This window comes from Taeniopygia guttata, chromosome 4, assembly GCF_048771995.1.
Source record: "Taeniopygia guttata chromosome 4, bTaeGut7.mat, whole genome shotgun sequence".
Lineage (NCBI taxonomy): Eukaryota > Metazoa > Chordata > Aves > Passeriformes > Estrildidae > Taeniopygia > Taeniopygia guttata.
Window position 1 is genome coordinate 9,383,821 of NC_133028.1, and position 23,553 is coordinate 9,407,373.

The window sequence follows — 23,553 nt, forward strand, 5'->3', positions numbered from 1 at the left end:
GACTCTAGTGCTTTTCTGTCCTGGATGTCTTTCTATTTTTCATTGTTTACAACTAAGATATCCCTCTGCTGATGTGTTCTTCTGTTTTCAGACACCAAAGACTCTACTCACTCTTGGATAGGTTTCGTCTCATGGTAGCTCCAGACACAACCAGTCCTTCACCTCTGGTTACCTCACACCCACTAGATGGAGAAGACCAACCACCTTTAGAGAATGTAGTTCTAGACAAAGTAAGATTATGTTTAGAAAGAGTCACTAAAAGTGCCTTGACTATAAACAAGCTTTATTCTTTACAAAATATTTAAATGCAGCTTATTTTTACTGTGCAGTTAATGTTCTCAGGATTGTCATATTGTATCTCAAATATAGATCAGTGATTAATTTCGTGTGTGTTGGCTGACTCTTGAACTTAGAATGGATGATTAGCACAAACTTAGATGTTTGTTATATTGGCAGTGCTGTGAAAAATTTACCAAGTTTGGTTTCTTTGCTCAACTTTAATGGAAAGATTTATATACAATTCAATAGAGACAGATAAATAATCTTGTTTTCTTGATGTGTTTTACTACAGTTACTAGTTTTATTCATTTGCTGAAAGTTATTGCCTATCTCTTGGAAATTAAACATTGCTTTTTCAGTTTTTCCTTCTCAGTTTTAAATTACTTTCAGGGAACAATCAAGAATACTGAACTGTTTCTGTCTTTTGTGTACTTAAACGTGTTTATTTCTAAGTGAAGTGGAAGGCTAAGAGCAAATCTTGGGGCCTTTTGTGTCTTCCTTTTTTCTAGTTTGTCCCATGGTACAAATAATTTCTCTTTTTGTCCCTCCATGTTCTACAGTGATATGCAGTAATAGGAAACTTATGTAATGGAGATAGCAAAAATGATTTGATTAGCTGATAGTTGGGATGAATCTGAGCAGTCATTGGCTATGGGGAAATGTTGAGGCCTACTTGGACAGCAGGAGAAAATGCTGTGCCCAGAAACCATTTACCCATAGCTTTGTCTTCAAATTACTCCAAAAATCTCCTTTGTCTGTCACTGTAAATACTAAACAAAAGTAGTTGTTGTGTGCTTCCCCCACAGCTTCTGCATGGTTCACAGAATCATAGAATATCTTGCATTGGAAGGGCTCATAAAGCTCAATGAGTCCAACTCCCTACTTCTTTCAGGGATACCTAAAAATAAATCCCATGACTAATAGCATTGTCCAGATGCTCCTTGAACTCTGACAGGTTTAGTTGTGTTCTAATTAATTAATGTCAGCAAATTTATTTGAATCTTTGAAAACACACACACACACACATATATATAATATTTATTATATTTACATTTATTATTTATATTTATTGTGTATATATATTATTTGAAGAGTTTTCTTCCTTGGTTATAGTATTGGTTTTTCTTTTATCACTGTTATATTTGTGTGACTACTGTGAATTCCATGTTATTTTCCTAGATTATCTGGTCAGGTTTAGGATCCTAATACAAATACTTGCACTATATATTAAGATTAATTTTTCCTCATTTCCTGTCCAGACTTTATGGATATAGACAACTTGTCACTGAACATCCGTTGGTCCAGTTTAAGATGTTCCATTTCCATTCACCAGTTGTTTGTTTTGCTTTGCTTTTTAATATGAGAGGGGTGTTTTTTATATTAATATAGCCTATGGATGTCTTAGATATTCCGTGCTAATGAGCAGTTCTCCCTCTGCCCCCATATAGTGTCTTGTTTTCTGAAAACAAGTGTGTAATAAATGTCTCTTTTTGATCATTAAAGGACTGGTATGTGTCACTAGTGCGGTCACAGTGCTACATCAGGTCTGACTCGGCGCTTCTAGAAGGAGCAGAGCTGGTAAATAGGATTCCTCAGCCTGACCTGAACTCCTTCATGACCAGCAAGGTAACTTTGTCAGAAGAAGAGGATGAAATTAGTTCAAGTGTTCCATTGCTAGTATTAATAGATAACATTCTGAAGTGTTTACATTCTTAAATGTAAACACTTCAAATTTGTATATATTTGTGTATATTTGTATATAATACTGATAATATATACTGAAAATGCTAATTCACTTAACTTTAGAAACTAAAATAGTAGATATTTGTGTAAAACAGTGGCTATCTGTCTTGCAATGTTGCTAATAGTAACTTACTAGTAGTACAGGTTGAATAGACAGAGTGGAAGCAAAGGTTTATTTATGTATTGCAATCAGAAAAATCCAATTGTACTGTTCTACATAATCTTGATTTGCCATACAGACTCTTCCAAGGCCAGCTGTGTTTGTAACCTCTCCATTATCTGTGCTGGCTGACTTGCAGTAAGCCAGTAACAGGCCGCAGACATAAATCTGACATAAAGACAGCGTGTATCTAAGGATGTCTTTTGTTCAAATTCTCACCATGATATTTACTGCTGGTATGCAGAAATAATAGTGGGGAAACTGTTGCTAAAAAGATACTTGACTTGTTTGTTTGAAAACTTATTACTTGAAAATTCCTTGTATATATGTCATCCTTAAGCTTTATTCACACATTGTCCTGAAAATTTGGAATAAGCATATTGATTTTTCCTTTCCAATATGGTACTGGTTGGAATTCAAATTTTGAGCCAGTGTGGGCTAAACCACATTGTTACACCACAGTAGAGCAGAGGTGCTAATAATAAGTTAGTTAATCAATACACTGTAAATTTACCACCATGTTAATATGTTGGAATTATACCACCAGGTACCTGATTTCACATTAAAAGCAATTTCTTTTTATCTCCTCTTTGATTTCAGGAGTTCAACCTGAGCTTGTTAGCACCTTGTTTAAGCCTTGGTATGAATGAGCTCTTAAGGGACCAGAAGAGCAGCCTCTTTGAAACAGTTCGGAGGGTAACTCTGGATCATGTGTCTTCTGCTGTACAAAACCTTCCCGCCAACCACCAGGTTTTCCAACCACTATTGCCAACTGAGCCATCAGCCTACTGGAAAAAACTAAGCGATATCTTTGGTAATAGAAATAATGATCTTTTAAAGTTTATTCTCTTCTCTGCAAAGATACTTTACAGATGTCTTGTGAATACATGAACTTACTATTAAAAAAAAAATCGAGATACCTGGCATAAAAGTGCTTGTGAGCTAGTTCTGAAAAACATTTATTGAGTGGAAAAAAATTCAAACTGCTAGATTTCATCCAGTCTTATTTTATAGGAGATGAGGTGATGTATCAGTCTATGATGACACTTTGTCGTGCACTGGCTCAGTATTTGTTGTTACTCTCAAAACTACCAGCTGGTCTCCGTGTTCCTCCTGACAAAGAGGGTGATATCCTGAAATTCGTAGTGATGTCAGTAGAGGTAAGAAACTACAGCATAATTAAAGATGTGATGAAATACTGGGAGAGGGAACAACTCAAACTGATCACCACTGAGTAATTCTTGATTAGGACAATTCTTTTGTCTTAACTGTACAAATTTCTTCAGTGTTTTTTTGTGTTTGACCTGTGCTAGTAAATCAGATTTGGGCTGTGGGACAAGGACAGCTTTATACAAGGAGAGGTTGATTGATTGATGGAATTTGGGAGAATGGGTCCTGCGCTGATTTTTGGGACACTTAGTAAACAGTATTTAAATGTCATCATTTTCTTGTACTTAAAATAAATAGTGTTTTCTTGGGAAAAAAAAAAATATTATTTGCTACTAATACTTTACATTTTACTGAGTTAAATAAAAGTCACCTTTGGTTAGAAGTTGTTCTGTTGTGAGGATTTGCTGTTAACAGAGAACTTCTCTTTTTGTACAGGCATTATCATGGCATTTAGTGCATGACCAGATTCCATTAAGTGTAGATCTTCAAGCTGGTCTGGACTGTTGCTGTCTGACACTACAGCAGCCTAGTCTCTGGAATTTGCTGTCTTCTGCATCTCATGTGACATATGCTTGCTCCTTAATTAACTGCATTAGATTTATCATAGAAGCAGGTGAGTGCAGTTTGATCAGCTAGGAGAAAAGTTTTGTTAATAGTTTGCCAGTCATCATTGATCAAATGCTGTGTGTCTGGAATATTTCCTTTGAGTCCTTGTTGTTAATAATTTGTTCAACAAATTTAGTTTTTACTACTTTAATTTTCCATTTTAAATTTAGTTTTTTGGTGTTTTTTTTTTTTTTTAACGTGGCAAATGCTTTGGATATGTCAAACATTTGACTGCTATGTGTTGTTTATTAAAAATGGAATATGAAATAGGAAATAGCTTTATCATTAAAATATTTTCTCCAATTCAGTTGCTGTGGAACCTGGTAATCAACTTCTGAGTCCTGAAAGAAAGAATACTTCAAAACCTTTAAGTGAGGTGGAAATTGATTCAAATGTACAGAGTAAGTAAACAGTGAATTTTGCTTCTGCCCTAAACTTTCATTGAAGAAATATTTATCCTTTCTATTACTATTATTTTTAACAATGAAAGTTCATCTGAGACTTTATTTGTATGTGGTAATGTCTGTTAAATATAGGTTGCCATATTTTTACAGGTATAGTTGCTTTTTCTTGGAAGTTATACATTAATGCAAATTTTTCTTTTGGGGGATTCTGTTAACTGTGCAGCATGCTGCAGACTGAGCTTCTTAAAGTGTGATATTTTAAATTTTAAAAATTTCTTTGTTTGTGTCCTTATTGTGGTTTTGTCCTTTTTAATCAACATATTCTTGCATTAAGATTTTTTTGTTTCTATCTTTTTAAATTCTTTGTCACTTGAGTGGATATGTAAAGCTGAATTTCTTTCTCTCCCAACAAAGAAACAAAACACGTTATTGCAGCATGTGAAATGATAGCTGAGATGGTGGAATGCTTACAGACTGTCTTGTCACTGGGGCACAGAAGAAACAGCAGCATCCCTGCATTTCTCACTCCTGTCCTCAAGAACATCATCATCAGTTTAGCAAGGCTGCCTCTAGTGAACAGCTACACCAGAGTACCTCCCTTGGTATGTTTATTATGTTTTGCTTTCAAGACTTTAAAAGTTATTGAAAAGCTTTGCAAACCAAACATGGTGCTGCATTTGAAGTGCTACAACAGGACTTCAACCTTCAGCTGGTTTGATCAATCTTTTTGAACACTAAGTAACAAACAACATGTGCAAGGCCATTTCTCTGTTTCTCTGTGCTGTTTTTAAGGGGATGTAGAAACTTAATTTTTTTGGTTGAAACTTTTTTGTCCCCTCTCAGATGTATCAGTGTGTTTTTTTAGGCATCAGTAGTATGTGAAATGTCTTCCTTAAATTCTGTTTCAGCATCATTTCTGCACAATTTCTAAACTGAAATATATGACAGGAACTTACTTGCTTCTATATCTAAACTTGGACCATAAAACTGGATAATTAATCTACAATGGGAAGTATGATGGAAAAAGCCCTAAAATAAGAAATATGGTGTACATTGTATATAAGTTTTGTTAGATGTTCCATCTTCCTTTGAGTATTTTTTCTGTTTGGAGAACTACTTTTATTTACTGATGTCTTGTTGCCTTTGAATGGTGCCTGCATATTTAGAACTGCAATATAAATATAAAATACTGTATCTGGTTTGGATAGTTAAACTTGCTTTATATTTCTTTAGGTCTGGAAATTAGGCTGGTCACCAAAGCCTTCAGGTGATTTTGGCACAGTTTTTCCTGAAATCCCAGTAGAATTTCTTCAAGAAAAGGAAATCTTTAAGGAGTTCATCTATCGCATTAATACACTTGGTATGTACAAAATTGAATGAATGCACTTGGCTCTTATTTGGCATTTACCTGTGTTTTGAAATTACTGAATAACTGTATCTGAAACTGTTTGCTAACTTTTGTTGCTTATGTGGAAGACAGGTAATAATTCAGAGCAGGTTAGTAATGGTGCTGCAGTAATTCTTACATTTTGTTCAATGAAGAGAATAAGTTACAGAAATGAAGTCACAAGTTGTTTCAACTCAGGGAGATTGCAGTGTGCTCTTGCAGAATGACCATTTGTTTTCTGGGGCATATGCTTGAGAGTATTTTTGAGAATATTTTGCTTCCCCCACACACATTTTTTTTCTATTAATGTGCAGTAGAAAGTCCTGTTGTAAGATACCTCTGTAACCTACCTTCAGCTCAGACATCAGATTTGGGTTGGACTAGAAGATCCTGGAAAAATCCTTCCTGCCCAAACCATTCTAAGTGTCTTAGCACAGTGTTTCCAGTTCTCACCATCTTCTTGTAGCTGAAGGAGAGAAGGTGTGGTGTTGTTCTCTGCCATTCTCATCCACACCTAGTAGATCACAGAATAAGCTGAATTGTAAGGGACCCACAAGGATCCTTGAGTCCCAGCTCCTGGCCCTGCACAGCACCATCCTCAAGAGTCACACCATGGGCCTGAGAGTATTGTCCAAACACTTATTAAATCTGTCAGGCTTGGTGCTGTGACCACTTCCCAGGGAAGCCTGTTCCATTACAAAAAATGCCAAAATGAATAGGAAGTGGTCAGAAACTAAATCTGTGGAAACAATGTACCTTTTTTAATGCTGTTCCTTGTTTAACTTTGTACTGAGACGTAAGTGGCTATCTCTGAGTGTTTCCATAGGATGGATCAGCCGTACTCAGTTTGAAGAGACTTGGGCTACTTTGCTTGGTGTGCTCGTAACTCAGCCCATTGTAATGGACCAAGAGGAGAACCAGCAAGAGGTAATGTCATTCATTGTGTTTTTAAAAGGAAATTTTGCTGAAACCAGGAAAAGTGTTTCTATTAATAAAACTGTAAAGCAGAAAAGAAGTGACTAGCGCTAAGGATTTTTTTCTGTTTTGTATTTCCTTTTTCTCATACCCTATTGAGTTCAGATGCATCCATCTTCTAGCTTAGAGCCTCTGCAAGCATGTGAATAGTGAGGAAAAAAATTAATGAAGCTGTTTCAACTCTTTATTAGTACATTACTCAATACAGTTTTGATTTGTTTCTTTTTTTTTTCTTTGCAAAATTCTTGACTAGAAATTAATTGACCTGAAGATGCATCTTCATGTGTCTTGCTCCCACTTGTAGACTGTATATTGGATAGCTGGGCTTCTAGCTTAGGTAAATGTTCAAAATTCAGTGGAGAGCATTTTGGGGATCAGAGCTGAAGAAATTTAGAGCAGAATTTGTGTCTAGTTTATATACCAGTTATTTCTGTCCAAGGAGCAGCAACAAAACTGGGGCTGTGGCTGAGGGAGCTGAGGGTGTTTAGTCTCAGGCAGAGGAGGCTCATGGGGATCCTCATCACTCTCCAGATCTACCTGAAAGGAGGGTGTAGGCAGGTGCAGATTGGTCTTGTCTGCTACCTCTCAACTGAACTCCTTAAGTTGCACCAGGGGAGGTTCAGATTGGATATTAGGAAAAGGATTTTCACTAAAAGAGGGGTTAGGCATTGGAATAAGTTTCCCAGTGACTCTACCACTGGCTTTGCATGTTCAGTAGGGGTTTGGATGTGGCACTTAGGGACATGGTCTAGGGGTGATTATGGTGGTACTGGATTAATAATTCTACTGAATGGTCTCTGAAGGTCTCTTCCAACCTTGATGATTCTGTGGAAAGTCAAGATGAGAGTGAATTTGGCTATCATGAAAGAGATTCTCCTTCTTCAACTGTCTTAACCTACTAGCAAACTGATTTTACTAGGTTCTAGTTCTTTGACCTGAAAGGTTGTTTTCCTAGGCTTGTTCATGGTCCTGATGGTAGGTGCAGAACCTAAAGCAGTTTGAAGAATTCAGAGGACAAACTGTGCATCCTGAGTAGCAGACATAGAGGTTTGCTTCTCTTGCTTCCTAGGTGTCAGACTGCAAAAAGGAATAGGGAATCATCATTCCTCTTCCCTGGTTTAGAATTTTCTGTTATTTATACAGGCTTGGACACCTTGATTTAACTGTCTACTGCATAATGGCCATGTTGGGTCAGACTTAGGGCAGTCAAGCTATTGGTTGTTCCTTATTTGTCATGTAGAGAGTATTTGTGGAACAAGAGTAATACTGCTCCCTTGCTTTCCAAGGCAGACCAGTATATTCAAAACTGTAAATATTTTAAGTGCTGTTGTAAATTTCAGTATGTTAATATTTTCTGAAATGAAAATTTTTTTTTTTAAAGTTGAACGTTGGTTACCATCTTATATCTTCTAAAAAGGATCAAATGCATTTGTGGTCTGATGCTTTGTTTCAACAAGTAACTAATGGGTAGCTGCAAAGAAAGAGGCTAAACACTTTAAAAAAAGTTCTGAAATGGACACCTTGAGGTTTTAATGCTGTTGGGACAAGAGAAGAATGCATGCAGAGTGATGAGAAGGAAGGATTTGTTGCTGCTGCAGTCATTGCTTTGTGTGCATTGTTTATGTCACATAGATTTTTCTGGATGAGGAAAAAAGTAGGTGTCAGGCTTATTAATGATAATTTAGTGAAACCTGACAAACTGATATTCAGAGCTTTTGAATTTTTTTTTTTTTTTAACAATTCAAATTACAGTGAGTTCATTTTACAGGAAGATACAGAGAGGACCCAAATCAATGTTCTTGCAGTGCAAGCCATAACCTCCCTGGTGCTGAGTGCAATGACCATACCTGTTGCAGGCAATCCAGCAGTTAGCTGCTTGGAGCAGCAACCCCGCAACAAAGCTTTAAAAGCTCTGGACACAAGGTATTTGTTTTCACTTGTTCTCAAATGCATAAAACTTGTGGTTAATACATACTGACAGTAGCTTAGTCTAATTGTAGGAAAAATATGTGTAGATTGTATTTTCTGAGTAAGAGTATATATGAATGGATCTATTTATAGAGAAGTTGTATGGATGTAGCATTGTGAACATGCTGACTTAAAAGATAACATCTTAATCAAATCTAGTAAACAGTGTGCAGAACATATTTTTCAACATTTTCATTTCCCTGATACTGAAAATAATCATAGACACATAACATTACAGAGTGAGCCAGACTTGCACAAAACTGTTAAAGGAAAAGTCTGCTAAATTTGATTTCTCTTGGGCTTTTAGGTTTGGGAGGAAGCTAAGTGTTATCAGGGGAATTGTTGAGCAGGAAATCCAGGCAATGGTGTCTAAGAGAGATAATATTGCTACTCATCACTTATACCAAGCTTGGGACCCTGTTCCATCACTTTCTCCTGCTACTACAGGTAAGAGCTTGTTTGTGGGGGAGAAGGGGAGAATGAATTTCTTTCGTATTTAAAATGTGGAAAAGATAGTCTCAGAAAAATTTCAAATCTAGTTTGTGGGAAATTAAGCCATTTTCACATGTGCTTTATTATGCACTTTTTAAAAATTCATCCTGTGTTTCATTACAGGTGCTCTTATCAGCCATGAAAAACTCTTACTGCAGATCAATACTGAACGAGAAATAGGAGATATGGATTATAAATTGGGACAGGTTTGTTAAAAGCTCAGCTTTAAACTTGATTTTTATTACATTAATTCCAGTTCTGAAAAATTAGTTAAGAAGCATTGCTTGACATCAAATAGAAACTAAAAGCTCTGATGAGTAATGTGGGGTAGGTCATAACTGGGTTGTCTCCTCTGCTAGAAAGCTGTGTGTTGCCTGTTATTTAAGTGAAAATGTTTGGCTTCTAAGATTCTTCTAGGCTGACTACTGGGGTGTTAAATGCACTTCTTTGCTATTTGTTTTTCTCTTTTGTGTGTTGCAAGGTCTCTATACACTCCATATGGTTAGGAAATAATATCACTCCACTGAGAGAAGAAGAGTGGGGTGAGGATGAAGAAGACGAGAATGATGTACCTGCTCCATCCTCACCACCAACCTCTCCTATCAACACCAGGTATCTTATTTTTTTTGTCTCTTCTCTCTTTTGAGTCATAGTGAAGGTTTTATTTCTTCATGTTGAATTCAATGAGCTGGATTTATAAATTGGATGTTGGTAAATAACTGTATTATTTCAAATCAAGCATTTTAGCAGGGCTTAAGAATAGCTATTTTAACACTTGTTTTTTGTTCCTTGCAGGAAACACCGGGCTGGTGTAGATATCCATTCTTGTTCTCAGTTCTTGCTTGAACTCTACAGTCAGTGGATATTGCCATCCAACCCCAGCAAGAGAACACCAGTGATTTTGATCAGTGAAGTGGTGCGATCAGTAAGTCTGAATTGTTATTCAGAGTCGTAATTGAATATATATTACAAGTGTTCAGAACTAAGTAGCATTTATAAAGCATCTTTTAATAGATGGGACACACAGGATTTTCTTGGCAGTGCTATTCTATGGACAGTACAGGAAACATAACTTGAGCAACTACAGCATTATACTGATTTAAGCTATATAAGCATCTAGATTGTGTATTCTGCTGCTACATTACAAATACTTCATTGCTACTTAATGGCAGTTTATATTTTACTTGACTGCTTGCTAAAGCAAGATTGCTTATCCTACCCCTTTGTAAGAAAATGAAGATGGAACAACAGTGTATGTTGTTATTATTAAGTGTAGAAGCAAGACTAAAGAGCACTGGTGTGGAATGTGTCTTGACAGACATTATTCACTATCACTCTTATGACTTAAAATGGTACTATCTTTGCAAGAAAAGTATGTGTTATGTGTTTTGGGATGGTTTAGTACATTTCAATAGTAATGTTTGTTCATGTCCCAGAGTTACTTACTATAGTGTCTTTGATTTTGTAAACTTTTTGGTAAAAAGGACTTCTTGGAGGTCATTATTATTGGAGATGAATGGTGGAATTAATTCTGGACAACAATAGTAATAGTTATTTCAGACCCTTGAGTAAATGCTTACACATTTAATAAATCAATTGAGGAATCTTTTGCTTACAATTTTAACAGAAGAGAGAGTCAATTTTTGGCTGTGTGCTAATGGGAATTTTTTTATATTCAATTTTAATTTCTGTACAGCTTCTGGCAGTGTCAGACCTATTTACAGAAAGAAATCAGTTTGAGATGATGTACACAACACTGACAGAGTTACGAAAGGTGCATCCCTCAGAAGATGAGATTCTTGTACAGTATTTGATACCAGCTACTTGCAAAGCTGCTGCTGTTCTTGGAATGGTAAGAAATTCTCAGAAAGTTTATAGCAAATTCATGAGTGTTTAGGTTAACTCAGCTTCTACTGCAAAACCTGGTGTACTTGGTAAGGGTGCTTGTGTCTAAGAATATCCTTTAGTTGATCTGCATGGCTGTAAGAAGTAATAGGATATGTATTCTGGGCTTTCAGAGTTTGCAAACATTATCTCCAATTGCCCTGTATTCAAACAGAAAGGTTGTTTGATTTGGTATTTTTTTGAGGTTTGAGCATGATTTAATGGGCTTTTTGGTTTGTTTTATTGAATTCAGTGTTACCTTTGCCCTGGATTCCTCATTTGTTACATTTCAGGCCAGAAATGAGGACTCGCAGAACAGCTTTTGCTAGATTTGTATTGCTGGTGAATGGCTGTAATCTCATGGGAGGCTGGGACAGTGTATGTGATGAATATATAGCCCCAGATAGTCAGGTATCCCTTTTCTTTCCCTCACTCTTCCCTCCACTGCATCATTCTCTCTTGAAATGTGTAGACCGGAAGTACTTTCCAGTGAACATTTCAGAGTGGAGTTATTTAGGGAAAAAAATTACAAATCATTTTGGAAGAAGTTAGTATTTCTAGAAACTTTGAGGCTAATATAAAGCTATATGGGTAATAGTGGTAAAAGAAATTCTGAAAGTCTTTTAGGATGGGGCTTTCAGTAGCTATTTCAGCAGCAGCTCTGCAAGGGAAGGCTGGGAACATGATGGCAAACATACAGAAACAGTTTTAGAGATCAGCTTATTCTGACTAGGCTGTCATTTCCCACTCAGTGAGCTAACAACACCTTCTCACAAGCAAGCAGCTGAATATAACAGCTTAAAAAACAAGAATCTGGTTTCAAGAGTTGCTTGTTTTTCTGTGCTCAGTTATATGGAAAATCTGCTTAAAAAGAGCAACTAGAGAGCAGACACTGTCTCAAACTGGCCTGTATCTTAGATACTTCATGAGTAAAGGGACAAGGTAAAGTAAGTAATTTCTCCTAATTACTTAGATAGTAAGGAGACTTTCCAAAACTAAAATTCAAAGTAGATTTTGTATATTCCAGTAAGTTGTGGTATTTGATAACAGGGAGTGAAGTATCTGATACCAGCTTGAGCTGTGAATACTGAACGTCAAGTTGTGGAATCATTTAGGTTGGAAAAGACCCTTGAGATGGTTGAGTCCAACCATTCACCTAACTAAACCATCTCCCTAAGGATGGAGCCTAAGGAGGCTCAGGGGGGACCTTATGACTCTACAAGTTCTTGAAAGATTATAGCAAAGTAAGGGTCAGTCTCTTCTCTCAGGTGACAGTACAAGAGGAAATGGATTCAGGTTGTGCCAGAGGAGGTTTGGGTTGGCTATTAGGAAGAATTTCTTCACTGAAAGGGTGGTTAAACATTGGAATGGGCTGCCTAGGGAGGTGGTGGACTCACCATCCCTGGAGGTGTTCAAGAAATGGCTGAACATGGCACTCAGTGCTGTGCTTTAGTTGATGGTGCTTGGTCAAAGACTGGACTCCATGATCTTGGAGGTCTTTTCCAACCTTAATGATTCTGTGAAGTACAGGGTGACAGTCACTGTCCTGGTCCTGCTGGGCACACCACTGCTGATCCAGGCCAGGTGCCATTGGCCCTCTTGGCCACCTGGGCACACCTGGCTTGTGTTCAGCCACTCTCAACCAGCACCCCCAGGTCCTTTTCCACAGGGCCCTTCCCAGCCACTCTGCTCCAGCCTGTGGCACTGCAGGGGTTGATGTGACCCAGGGGAAGGACCTGGCACTTGGCCTTGCTGAACCTCAGACCCTTGGCCTTGGCCCATTGATCCAGCCTGTTCAGATCCCTTTGCAGAGTCCCTCACCTCCAGCAGATAAACATTCCTGATCAGCTGAGAATACACTGAATTCCCTCATGCAGATCATAGGATTGATGGAGGGAGAGGTGTAGGTCTGAGTACCAGTGGTCTCAGAGAATAATGAACGAATGGAACAATGTGCTATGAGTTGAGTAGATAGATAGCATGTGACAGAGTATAGTTGTCTGGTGACAGTCTGTTTCAGATGCAAGCATCCTTTGTGCTTAGTTGGAAGGCCACAAAATTTCAATTATTCAAGCCCTATATCCTTAATAGCATGTACTATTTACTGAACTAATCCTTATCTTGTTTGGGTTTTTTAAATTTCAAATCGTGACATAACTTTGTACAAATAAAACAAAGTAGCATCAATTTCCTAGTTAATCTGCAACTCATCTCTTCTCTGATTGTATTAGTCTTGTGACATTTATTCAAAGTAGTTTAAGCCAGACATTGGTTTGTTCCCTATTTTCTGCTCTTTAATTTGTTCCAAGTGTTTCTGAATGACAGGACTTGCCAGTATTTAAACCAGTGTTGATTTCTAATGAGTACTCTTGTTGGGTGTATTAGGATAAAGCTGTGGCTGAACCAGTGAGCCGACTGCTAGAATCAACCCTAAGAAGCACCCACATGCCAAGTCGGATTGGAGCTCTGCATGGAATTCTTTATATCCTTGAGTGCGACTTGCTAGATGAGACAGCAAAGCAACTCATTCCAATTATCAGCGAGTATCTGCTCTCCAATTTGAAAGGAGTAGCACAGTAAGGCTTCTCCCTTTCCCTCTGGCTCCAAACTGTTGCATGTTTATGTCTGAACAAAAGGGCTCTCTGTTGTTGGCAGTTGCCGGTACATTTTAGAGCAGGCTGTTGTACCAAGCAGGTTTTGGCATTTTCATTGAAAATATCATCCAATTTTAGGTTTAATTTACATAGTGAAATGGTATTTGAGGATGAGAAAACTGTTTGATAGTACAGGCTTTTGTGACTTTGGTAAACTGTGTTACTTAAACCTTATTTTTCTGTCATTTTCATGATAATCAGTGTTCTCCTATTGCACCTCAGCAGTACTTCCTGTGATTTTAAAAGGGGCTTACGTTTCATGTTCAAAAATACTTTTAATTTCTAGAAATTGTTTATAGTGTCTCTGTTTGTGACCTAAACAACTTTGGTGTGACCACTAGTGTTTTTGCTCATTTGCAGTTGTGTGAATATCCATAACCAAGAGCACATTTTGGTAATGTGTGCAGCTGCTTTCTATTTGATCGAGAATTACCCACTTGATGTAGGGCCTGAATTTTCTGCAGGAATTATACAGGTATGTTGTGATGCCTCCAGTGAGTGGTGGTTGTGTAACCTGAGACCACATTAGCTGTCTTTACCACTTAATTTGAATACTGAGGTGTAGGTATGCTTTTGGGTTTAGTTTCATCAGCTTTCGTTAATACCTGATGCTGTTCCATGCTGTTGTGGTGTGGTGCTAGAAGATAACTAAAATACACCTCAAAACGAAGTAGTTGGTGTTTTTTGCTTTATTTCAGATGTGTGGAGTCATGGTGTCTGGAAGTGATGAATCAACACCATCCATTATTTATCACTGTGTCCTGAGAGGATTGGAACGACTCCTTCTTTCAGAGCAGCTTTCCAGGCTGGACAGTGAGTCCCTGGTTAAACTGAGTGTTGACAGGGTGAATGTGCAGAGCCCCCACAGAGCAATGGCAGCCCTGGGATTAATGCTGACTTGCATGTACACAGGTACTCACTTTGTTATACTTCTGATATGCTGGGAGACTGGCTTGCTAACAGTGCTAATTTTCTTAATTTATTTTTGTTACCAAGAGTAAAAGAAGTGTATTTAAACATCCACAGTTGAACTTGTAACAAATTATTTTGGTTTAGGAAAGGAAAAAATCAGCCCCAGCCGTATCCCAGATGCAAATCCTGGTGCTCCTGACAGTGAATCTGTGATTGTTGCTATGGAACGAGTATCTGTCCTTTTTGATAGGTAAGAAGACAAAATGTGTAAATGGTGCTCTGGGAGGGAAAGGACTGTGTTTGTCACTGTGTGCTCACTTCTCTATTTGGCAGTTCTTACAGCTTCTGACATGTTTCTTACATGTTTCTCTACTTACTATTGCTTAAACGTTATACTCCTGGTATACACAGTAACACTGATGGAATTGCTGAAGGCAGCACAAATGTGCAGGAATGTAAATGAAAACCAGACATGTCCAAACTGATACTGTGTCTTGCACAAACCATACAACTTCATAAATGTATTTCCAGCTCCCTTCAGGTCAGACTCTTAAGTGCTTTTCAGGATGTCTTCTAAATAATCAAGGCTATAAATCCAGTTTACGGGAAATAATCTTTCTAACCACCCTAAGAGTTTAAAACTTTTTCCCCCTTCCCTCTTCACAAGAGTTGCTCTTTCTGAGGCTGTTAAGTAATTGCAGTGGAAGGATACAGTAAAACTTCTGTATTCACATGGAACTCATTAATGGGAACACTGCAAAACCTCTGTTTTGATCTGACAATCTCAAGCTGTCTTAAGTGAGTATAGCATGTTAGATGTGTAGTAGTTTGTGGGTAATGGTTTACATTTTTTAAAGTGTTCAGTGATTTTTCCATAAAACTGGAGGAGGGTTTCACTTCTGTACTTGGTGAGAACAGAACTAGAGCAATGCTTGAGTGTTTTTGAATATATCACTCTGAAGAGCTAGCAAAACATATGTGACTACTACAAGCAAAAAATAACTTTTGCAGGGAAGTATCACATGATGGTAACTTGATCATGATACATCAACAGATGCTGCCTTTATTAGAAAGTCTTTCTAATTAGTGTTATTTAAACAAAATTGTCTGTAGGTTGGAGTGTCTTTTCCCCACTTTACACAGCAATGCTGCTTAATTTTCTTGTTTGATATGTTGGTCATTCTGAGCTTGAATAAAAAATGCCAAGATGTTATGAATGAAAACTAGTATTCTGCTTATAAATGGTCTTTTCTCTGATAACTAGGAGGAGTGATCTCCCTGTCCTTTTTTGTTCCTGTTTAGTTTTTTCAGCATTCCTGTTGGTAAGTGTCACCTCTGATGCAATTCCAGACCTTCAAAAAATTTGATTATTCAAAAAAGAAAAGGGGAGAGTGTGGGGTAAGAGCACACCTGTAACGGCTTCTGACGGTTTTGATAGACCTCTTTGGGTAGTCTGTTATTAAGATTACATGAAGATTTGAATGCATCAGTGCTGAGAACTTGCCTACTCAGAGATGAAAGTAAAATGTTCTTTCCATTGCCAATTAAATTGGAAAAGAACAAGATATGTGTTGACGTTCAATCATAATATATTAAATTTTTTATTATTTTCAGGATCAGGAAGGGATTTCCTTTTGAAGCTCGAGTAGTGGCTCGGATTCTTCCACAGTTCCTTGATGATTTTTTCCCCCCACAAGATGTAATGAACAAAGTCATTGGGGAATTTCTGTCCAATCAGCAGCCATACCCACAATTCATGGCAACAGTAGTTTATAAGGTAGTATTGATACATTTATTTTTTTTAATGTTTCAGAAAATTTCTAAATAATTGACAGCTAAGCTGAAGAGCCATATACCACTTTTGTTAATTAGATCTAAAAAACCTGCCATGATGGAGCTGTTCTGCTGTGAGCTTTGGCTTCCAGGCAGCATCAAGGGCTAGAATTGCCATGTCACCTAGAGGCCAAAGCTCACAGCAGGACAGGTCAGTAACTGATAATGAGGAAATTAATGGTTGTGATCCTGGTGCTCAGATTCTAGATCTGAGTGAGCCATCACCTTGTGAACCTAAAAGGCAAGACCCTGTGGCTTCAGCTGGGCTTCTGGGCTTTTGGCTCTTCAGCACCTACTGAGCTTGTGCATCACTGGGGAGTGCATGTCCACAGCACATGGAATCTATAAAAAACAAAAACACTACACAAGTTGTGTATTCCTATGTGATTACTTCAGTTTGGCACATTTGTCATGAGTCCAGTTCACTGATTCATTAGACTCAGAGTTGTCCCCAGGAATCCAATTTGTGACCCTCAGAGCTTTGTAGCCAGAGAGAACCTTTACAAGAGAAACGGAACTTTTTCCCATATCCATCCACCCTGTTTTTATTCCTGTGTACAATATTTTGCAGGTGTTCCAGACACTGCATAGCACTGGACAATCCTCAATGGTCCGTGACTGGGTGATGCTCTCTCTCTCCAATTTCACACAAAGAACACCCGTGGCAATGGCAATGTGGAGTCTTTCCTGTTTTTTTGTCAGTGCTTCCACCAGTCAATGGATTTCAGCAATGTATCCTAAAAAGATTGAATGTGTGCCATTTCTGGGTAATTACAATGTAAAGCCTCAAAGGATAAGAGTACAAGTGTAAGACACAAAAAAGGCAGTTTTACTGCAGAGAGTAATGGTGTATATTGCTTTGTGCTGTTGGTACCTCAGGTTTGTAGGGAAAAAAGAGAATATCTAAACAGATTATGAGAACAAAGTTATCTACAACTACTACTTTAAGATCATTTTCTTTTGGCTATGCCAGATGATTGGGAAAGTCCTTACTCTGAAGGAATTTTTAAAAGCTTCACCAAGATAGTATTGCTGTGACCTTTAAAAGCTTTGCTCTGTATTCCTTCTGCAAGATAAAATATATTGAAGAAAATGAAAGAGGCCAACAAACTCAGAAATCAAGAGAATTATCCTCTACATCCAAACTAATTTGCAATTATCACCCTGGCTGTGCACTGCAGTAATAGTGAGCTTTGGCAATGGAATGCCAAGTTTGTTCCAATTTATCTATATATCTATTTTTATATATATATATATATATATATATATATATATATATATATATATATATATATATATGGTATTAGTGCTGGGTTCATTTAAAAAAATAAACAAACCCCTGAAACAAACAGGAAAAATAACTAGTGCATTTTGTGTGCAAAGAAATGGCCATTTGTCATGTTTGAGACATCCTAATGACTCTCAACCACAGCAGTGCTCTTTGGCTCTCAGCAGTAGCTGATTGCATTGTTTGCTCCAATGGATAGAGAAAACTACTGCTAGCTTGAAGTTAATTTCTGAGGATAAGAAGTTGTGTGATGTTAAGGAAGAAATAGGATTTATGTAGTAGCAGTTAATTGCCAGATGACAGCATTTTGCACTTGAACGTTGTTGGTGAACTTAAGAATAAACTGTTTAATGGAGAACAGTGTTTAAACTGCTAAACCAAAAGAGGTCTGTCATTTTATGACCTTAACTTGTATTTCAGTCTTCCACATATTATCAGCAGAATGGGAAAATCAGAGCAAGTGGATGTTAATATCTTCTGTTTGGTGGCCATAGACTTCTACCGCCACCAGATCGATGAAGAATTGGATCGGAGAGCCTTCCAGTCGGTGTTTGAGGTGGTGGCATCTCCAGGAACCCCATACCATCGCCTGCTGACTTGTTTGCAAAATGTCCACAAGGTCACAGCATGTTGAACATCCTGGTGTGTAGTGGAACTGCATGACTAGTGTTGGAATATGAATGACGAGGAATGCGAGATCAAGAAAATTACCTGGGGTTGCATTTGTGATAAATACGGACGTGTCAGTTTTCCTTCCAGCATGCATGGACAAGTGCTCTGCAGCACTGGAAATCACCTGAGAAGTCAAGTGTAGTTGTTGTTGACACCAAGCACCTCTAAGTGGAATGAAGTATGTCAGTGTTTGTCAAGTGATGCTGGGGACTAACATGAGCCACACATCCAAGCTGTAAAATATGAGCTAGTACCACATGCAAGGTATCTGGTATTCCTCTTCTTCCCAATATGCAGCTGAAGCCACTGTGGTGCAGCCAGTGAGACACTGACAGACTGTTATTGCAACTGCAGTCATTAGCCAACTTCATAGTTTTATGTACCTGTATATACTGTTGTGTAGTACCGAATAGAATTTGTTTCCTAATGTCTCTCCCAAACAAGGAAAAGAGAAAAAGGCTTTTATGATTTACACTTCCAGCATGTAATTTCTCTCTCTGGATTTTCTGATCCAGTGGTGTATGTGTTGGTGATACCAGAGATATAGTGCACATACGTAACCACGCGTTCTTCTTTTTTCTTCTCAGGATTTCAAATTTGAGTACAGTATATCAGTGAAAGAAATTTTAACTTAAATATTTCTATATTATGTACAGTATGTAAAATTGTAAGATGTGTGGTGCATGAGCTGTGCTGTAATTGGAGATGAACAAAAGCCATGCTACTGAATGTCTTGACATCTGTATTGTCCTCATTTTTTTTCCTCGTTCTTGAATTCATGTTCCTTTTGGAAATCCATCTTAATGTACAGATTACATCTTGTTTTGCATCTCACTTTTTCTTAAAGTGCTTTAAAACTGGAAATTGTTGATTAATTTGTCTTGAGAAACTGTACTAAGGAGGCATTCTTGTGATCCACTTTACTGTAGCTTCTTTTTAATTCCTTTGAGATATAATGGTAAAAAAGAGGACTAGTCACTCTGGATCAAACTTTAAATACTTAAGGAACTGCTCTTATTTGCTGCACAGCATTTTAAAAGACAAAATGGTGCAAGCTCCCCAATAGTCAACAACCATTTGACCTTTCCTAACTGAGACCATGGAGTCATCTGGACCACTCTCATATAAACAAATATGTGGTAGCAGTAAAGAATCAGAAGGCTGCTGTGGTCTACTTTGGGACTGGCTAAAGTGTTAGATTACACAACCTCTTTTATTACCTGTTGTATCCATAATGCTTTAGACACAAACACAAATATCCATGAATTTCAGGACACTACACAGGGCCAGATTTAGCTTTTACTCACCACCCAGGGAAATGCCATCAATTCCTAAGCTTTACATGAGGAAATCTAGCACAGCATTTGTCTTTAGTTGTATTTAAGTCTTTCATTATAGAGAAATGATACCTTGGTTCTCAGTCAGATCATACATTCAACCTCTCTTCATTTTCTTATCACACCTTTTGGTGACACTTGGAAAAATGAAATAGTGTTGTCAGGAGGAGCATGTACTGTATGTATTTCTGTATATAATGTATATGTTGAAATTATACACATGTGACAACATTTAATGTATACAGATGTGTATATTTGTATTTATTAAACCCATGTATTTAAACTAATTCCAATCTAGACCAAAAATTGTTGCTTCTGCCCGTAAATTGATTATAAAGGAATTGTCCACTGGTGTCGCTTCCTTTTAGAAACTGGTAGAGGAAATTGATAGTATGGGCAGTAGAAACAACTGTAGATGTTGCTGTATTTAGCTCTCTACAGGTCTTATTATCTAGAGCAATTATTTCTTTCTTTAGTTGGGTTACTCTTCTTCCTTGGGCCACAGCACTGTGGTGATTTTTAAAATAAACTGAACAGGATTTCAGAGAAAGGTTTAATAAAATAGATACTGTTTGAAAGTTTTTGAGTTATATTGGAAATTATCTTAATTCTGATAAAAGTCAAATTCCAGGCGGTGAGATATAATGCCTTGTGTTTGCATTAAGGGGTAGTATAGATCACTCTTCCCTTTTGTAATCACCAATAATCGTTTTGTACTGTAAAACCACACACCAGTCAGTTTTTGTATGATATATAGTTTAAGTGAAGATATTTTTGTAAGCTATTTTCCAGAATTTAAAATAGATTTTAATATATTTTTTAAGCATCAGGTTAGTCAAATTCTCACCATATAACAGTATATGTTGTGTTATGAAACTGTTGAATTCTTCATAATTTTAAGCTCCTCATGATTAACACAGGCCAGCTGATTACTTCACCATGGGATCACTGGAGCTAGACCCTTTATGAAACTTTCCAAACCTGCTTGGGACTTGCTATAGAATCTTTCAAGCCAGTGAAGACATACACTGAATTAAGCAGTCAGCACAGCTGGGTGAAAAACATTAGATGTGACAGACTCCCATTCCTCAAATGCCTCTTGCCAGCCTTAGAGCAAATATTTGCATTACGTGTTTAAAGACAAGCTCTAGAGCTGATGCACTCAGTTCTAACCTCACACAGATTCACTGGTAATAACTTCATCTGTTTTTACATCTCTTGGAGATTTGTTGTAGTGTATATACCTCCTGTAATGTGTCCCAAGTGTCTAAAGGACAGCTCCTCTTAGGAAATTCTCTGTACCTGAAGGAGTTGTAGCTTAAGGGTCTTCCTAGTATGAGAGCACACTGCAGTAGTGCTTCAATTCAGACTTTTCACTGCAGCACACTTTCCTGTCTTCTTCCTAGACATTCTTTCCACACCGTAATTTCTTTGGGAATGAAATCATACTCGAAATCACTCCTGTCTGCTTTTAGTGACACGAGCCACGAGGTGTGCCATAGGGGTGGTTACAGCAGAACAGTGGTCATTAAGGGATTCTGATGTTGGATTTTAAGGAAATAAAAATACTGCTTGTCCTTTAAGACTGACTCTATGCAAGATTTTATTTCGCAGAGTGTTTTTAACTTGCTGTAAACAGAAAGCTAATTCTGAAAATCAGGCTGTTCATTTTTTCATTGAGATCAGGGTAGAAATGTGTTTGGTCTTAAGACATACATTTATTGTCCTGGCTAGACAAAGCAGCCAGCATCTTTAATGTGCTTTGCAGTAAAAGTGGCTTTACTGCCTTACAAGATGAGAGGTATGGCATGATTGGGAGCATGCTTGAGACAGATTAATATTTAAAACTTGAATTGCAATTCACTTGTCAAAGAAACTGCATTACTAAATCTATAACGTGGCCCTCCCCTAAGAACACTGTATGCCAGCCAGCTTGTTACAAATAGCTTTTGGACCAGCTACCCACTGGCCCATTGAATAAAGTTTGCTTTGTGTTTCATTTCAGCCTGCCCCCTCCCTTGCACTGAGAGCAAGAGTGAGGAGTTGCAAACAACAATTTGCTGTAAACCAGTTCTTATTTGTGGGATTCGAAGTGTTTTCTTTACTAGTTATGTGATTTTCAGGTTGCAATTGAATGTAAGTTTATTTAAATCTTCTCTAAAATGTATACTCAGATGTCATTTCTTGCCTAAAGCATCTAGTAAATGACTGTGTGTTACTTTTGCTTTGGTAGGAATGCCTTCTTAGCACCAAGACATTTTTTAACCACCAGTAGCATTATAAAAGCACTGAGTAATGAGTGAACAGATTTAGGTCAAATGAAGACACAAGTGGAACCTTTTGGGTTAAAAGGAATTTGTTGATATCAAGTAGATTTGCCTTAAGAGCATTCTGTCTTGCCATTCTCCTTTTTCAATGGCTGTTAACTGTACAGCAGATAAGGAGGTTGTGTTAAAGCACTGCAAAGACAGTTCTCCAAGAGCAGCAGACCTGGTTTGTCTTATGATTTTGTGGAGCTGTCAGGGCTGAGCTTTTATGCTTCCATAATATAATAAATTTTAGGGTATAATGAGCAATAAACAATAGCAATAAGCAGTTTAATTAAATTCAGTCATTCAGGATCTTACCCCATGGTTGAAAGGGATGGGAAACTAATTGAGTACATTCATTGTGTAAATCAGACTTTTCCCATTTACAATCCCAACTAAACTTTCTACTAAAGGCAGAAATCAACTGAGTGACAATGGTGGGTGCTTTGCTCTTTTAGAACAGTTTTGGTTATAAGCACACAATTGCTGAAAGTTACAAGAGGGCAGAATACTGTGTTAGTTTTGAAGTAGTTTAAATATTTTAAAGTGAAAACAAGCTGCTGTAAAAACTAGAGTAAGCAAGTAGCAAAATTTTGGGGAAATTAATGATGTTAATTTAACCTAATAGAACGATTTTGGGTGAAGTCTTTGTGCATGCTACCTAAATATCCATTTAAAAATCTTGAGAATCCCACAGTCATACCCAGGAGAGCTTCTATGCTATATCTTAATAAAGTTCTTAGCTGCATTCAGGTAACTGGGTATAAATGCTGCAGAGCATTTGTGAAGCATGTGCTGCTTTAGTCATGTGCATTTTGTGTGAGCGTATCATTCCCATCAGTCCGTGTATACACACCATCAAGTTGGATAAACTTGACAAGGATAAGATAATGCACCCTGTGGTGGGTTTGAGGGCAATGATGAGCAAAAGCTTGGAGCCCCCACCTGAAAAGCAATTGTACTCAAGGGAAAAGAAAAGCATATAATTTTAGATGTATGTTTAAGTTAAAAAAAAAAATGCTGAAAATACTGCACATTGAAACTAAAAGAGAAAATAAAATGGAACTATTACTGTAAGTGATTTTTCTCTGGTTATTTAAGAAAAAAAGAGCTTGATGCATTCTTACTAGAGTTTTTCCCCAGTATCTCTTCTTTCCAGCAACTATCAAAATACTGAGTATTATTAAGATATGCAAGAATACTTGGAACTATCTGCAATTGTAGCAATGCTGCATAATCACAGTGCTGTTTGCAATTAACCAAGAACTATCACAGCTGAGCTTTTAATTGTATCTAACAGTTACGCTTGCCAAAACTTCTCTGGGATTCTAGATGAGATCAGAAAAGGCAAAATTCAAGTGTACAGCTGTATTTGTGAATGAGAGTGTATTTATCCACAGCAGTGCTGGGGAGGGATAATGTTACACAGGAGAAGAAATGGTTTAACTTGCTGAAGCTTGGTTTCCCAGCTGTTGGGCTT

The 23,553-nt window shown here is 37.5% G+C and overlaps 1 protein-coding gene across 4 annotated transcripts in view; it reads left to right on the forward strand.

Annotated features, from left to right (window-relative positions):
- HTT (huntingtin) overlaps positions 1-23,150 on the forward strand; it is a 79,272-nt gene extending 56,122 nt beyond the window's left edge. For 2 of the 4 annotated variants that reach the window (XM_030270625.4, XM_030270626.4), the window contains 22 exons: positions 92-230; positions 1,783-1,905; positions 2,783-2,996; positions 3,197-3,342; positions 3,788-3,965; positions 4,267-4,359; positions 4,777-4,964; positions 5,596-5,722; positions 6,576-6,676; positions 8,493-8,647; positions 9,000-9,139; positions 9,308-9,390; positions 9,666-9,796; positions 9,980-10,109; positions 10,881-11,036; positions 13,454-13,644; positions 14,083-14,197; positions 14,421-14,634; positions 14,779-14,884; positions 16,249-16,411; positions 17,039-17,199; positions 18,176-23,150. In XM_030270625.4, the coding sequence (XP_030126485.4) occupies positions 92-230; positions 1,783-1,905; positions 2,783-2,996; positions 3,197-3,342; positions 3,788-3,965; positions 4,267-4,359; positions 4,777-4,964; positions 5,596-5,722; positions 6,576-6,676; positions 8,493-8,647; positions 9,000-9,139; positions 9,308-9,390; positions 9,666-9,796; positions 9,980-10,109; positions 10,881-11,036; positions 13,454-13,644; positions 14,083-14,197; positions 14,421-14,634; positions 14,779-14,884; positions 16,249-16,411; positions 17,039-17,199; positions 18,176-18,389 (3,268 nt within the window). In that variant the 3' untranslated portion in view covers positions 18,390-23,150. Of the gene's footprint in view, positions 1-91; positions 231-1,782; positions 1,906-2,782; positions 2,997-3,196; positions 3,343-3,787; positions 3,966-4,266; positions 4,360-4,776; positions 4,965-5,595; positions 5,723-6,575; positions 6,677-8,492; positions 8,648-8,999; positions 9,140-9,307; positions 9,391-9,665; positions 9,797-9,979; positions 10,110-10,880; positions 11,037-13,453; positions 13,645-14,082; positions 14,198-14,420; positions 14,635-14,778; positions 14,885-15,898; positions 16,412-17,038; positions 17,200-18,175 lie in introns of those variants that run through there. The other 2 variants (XM_072927959.1, XM_030270628.4) reach the window with 2 other exon arrangements.
- The last annotated feature ends 403 nt before the right edge of the window (positions 23,151-23,553 follow it).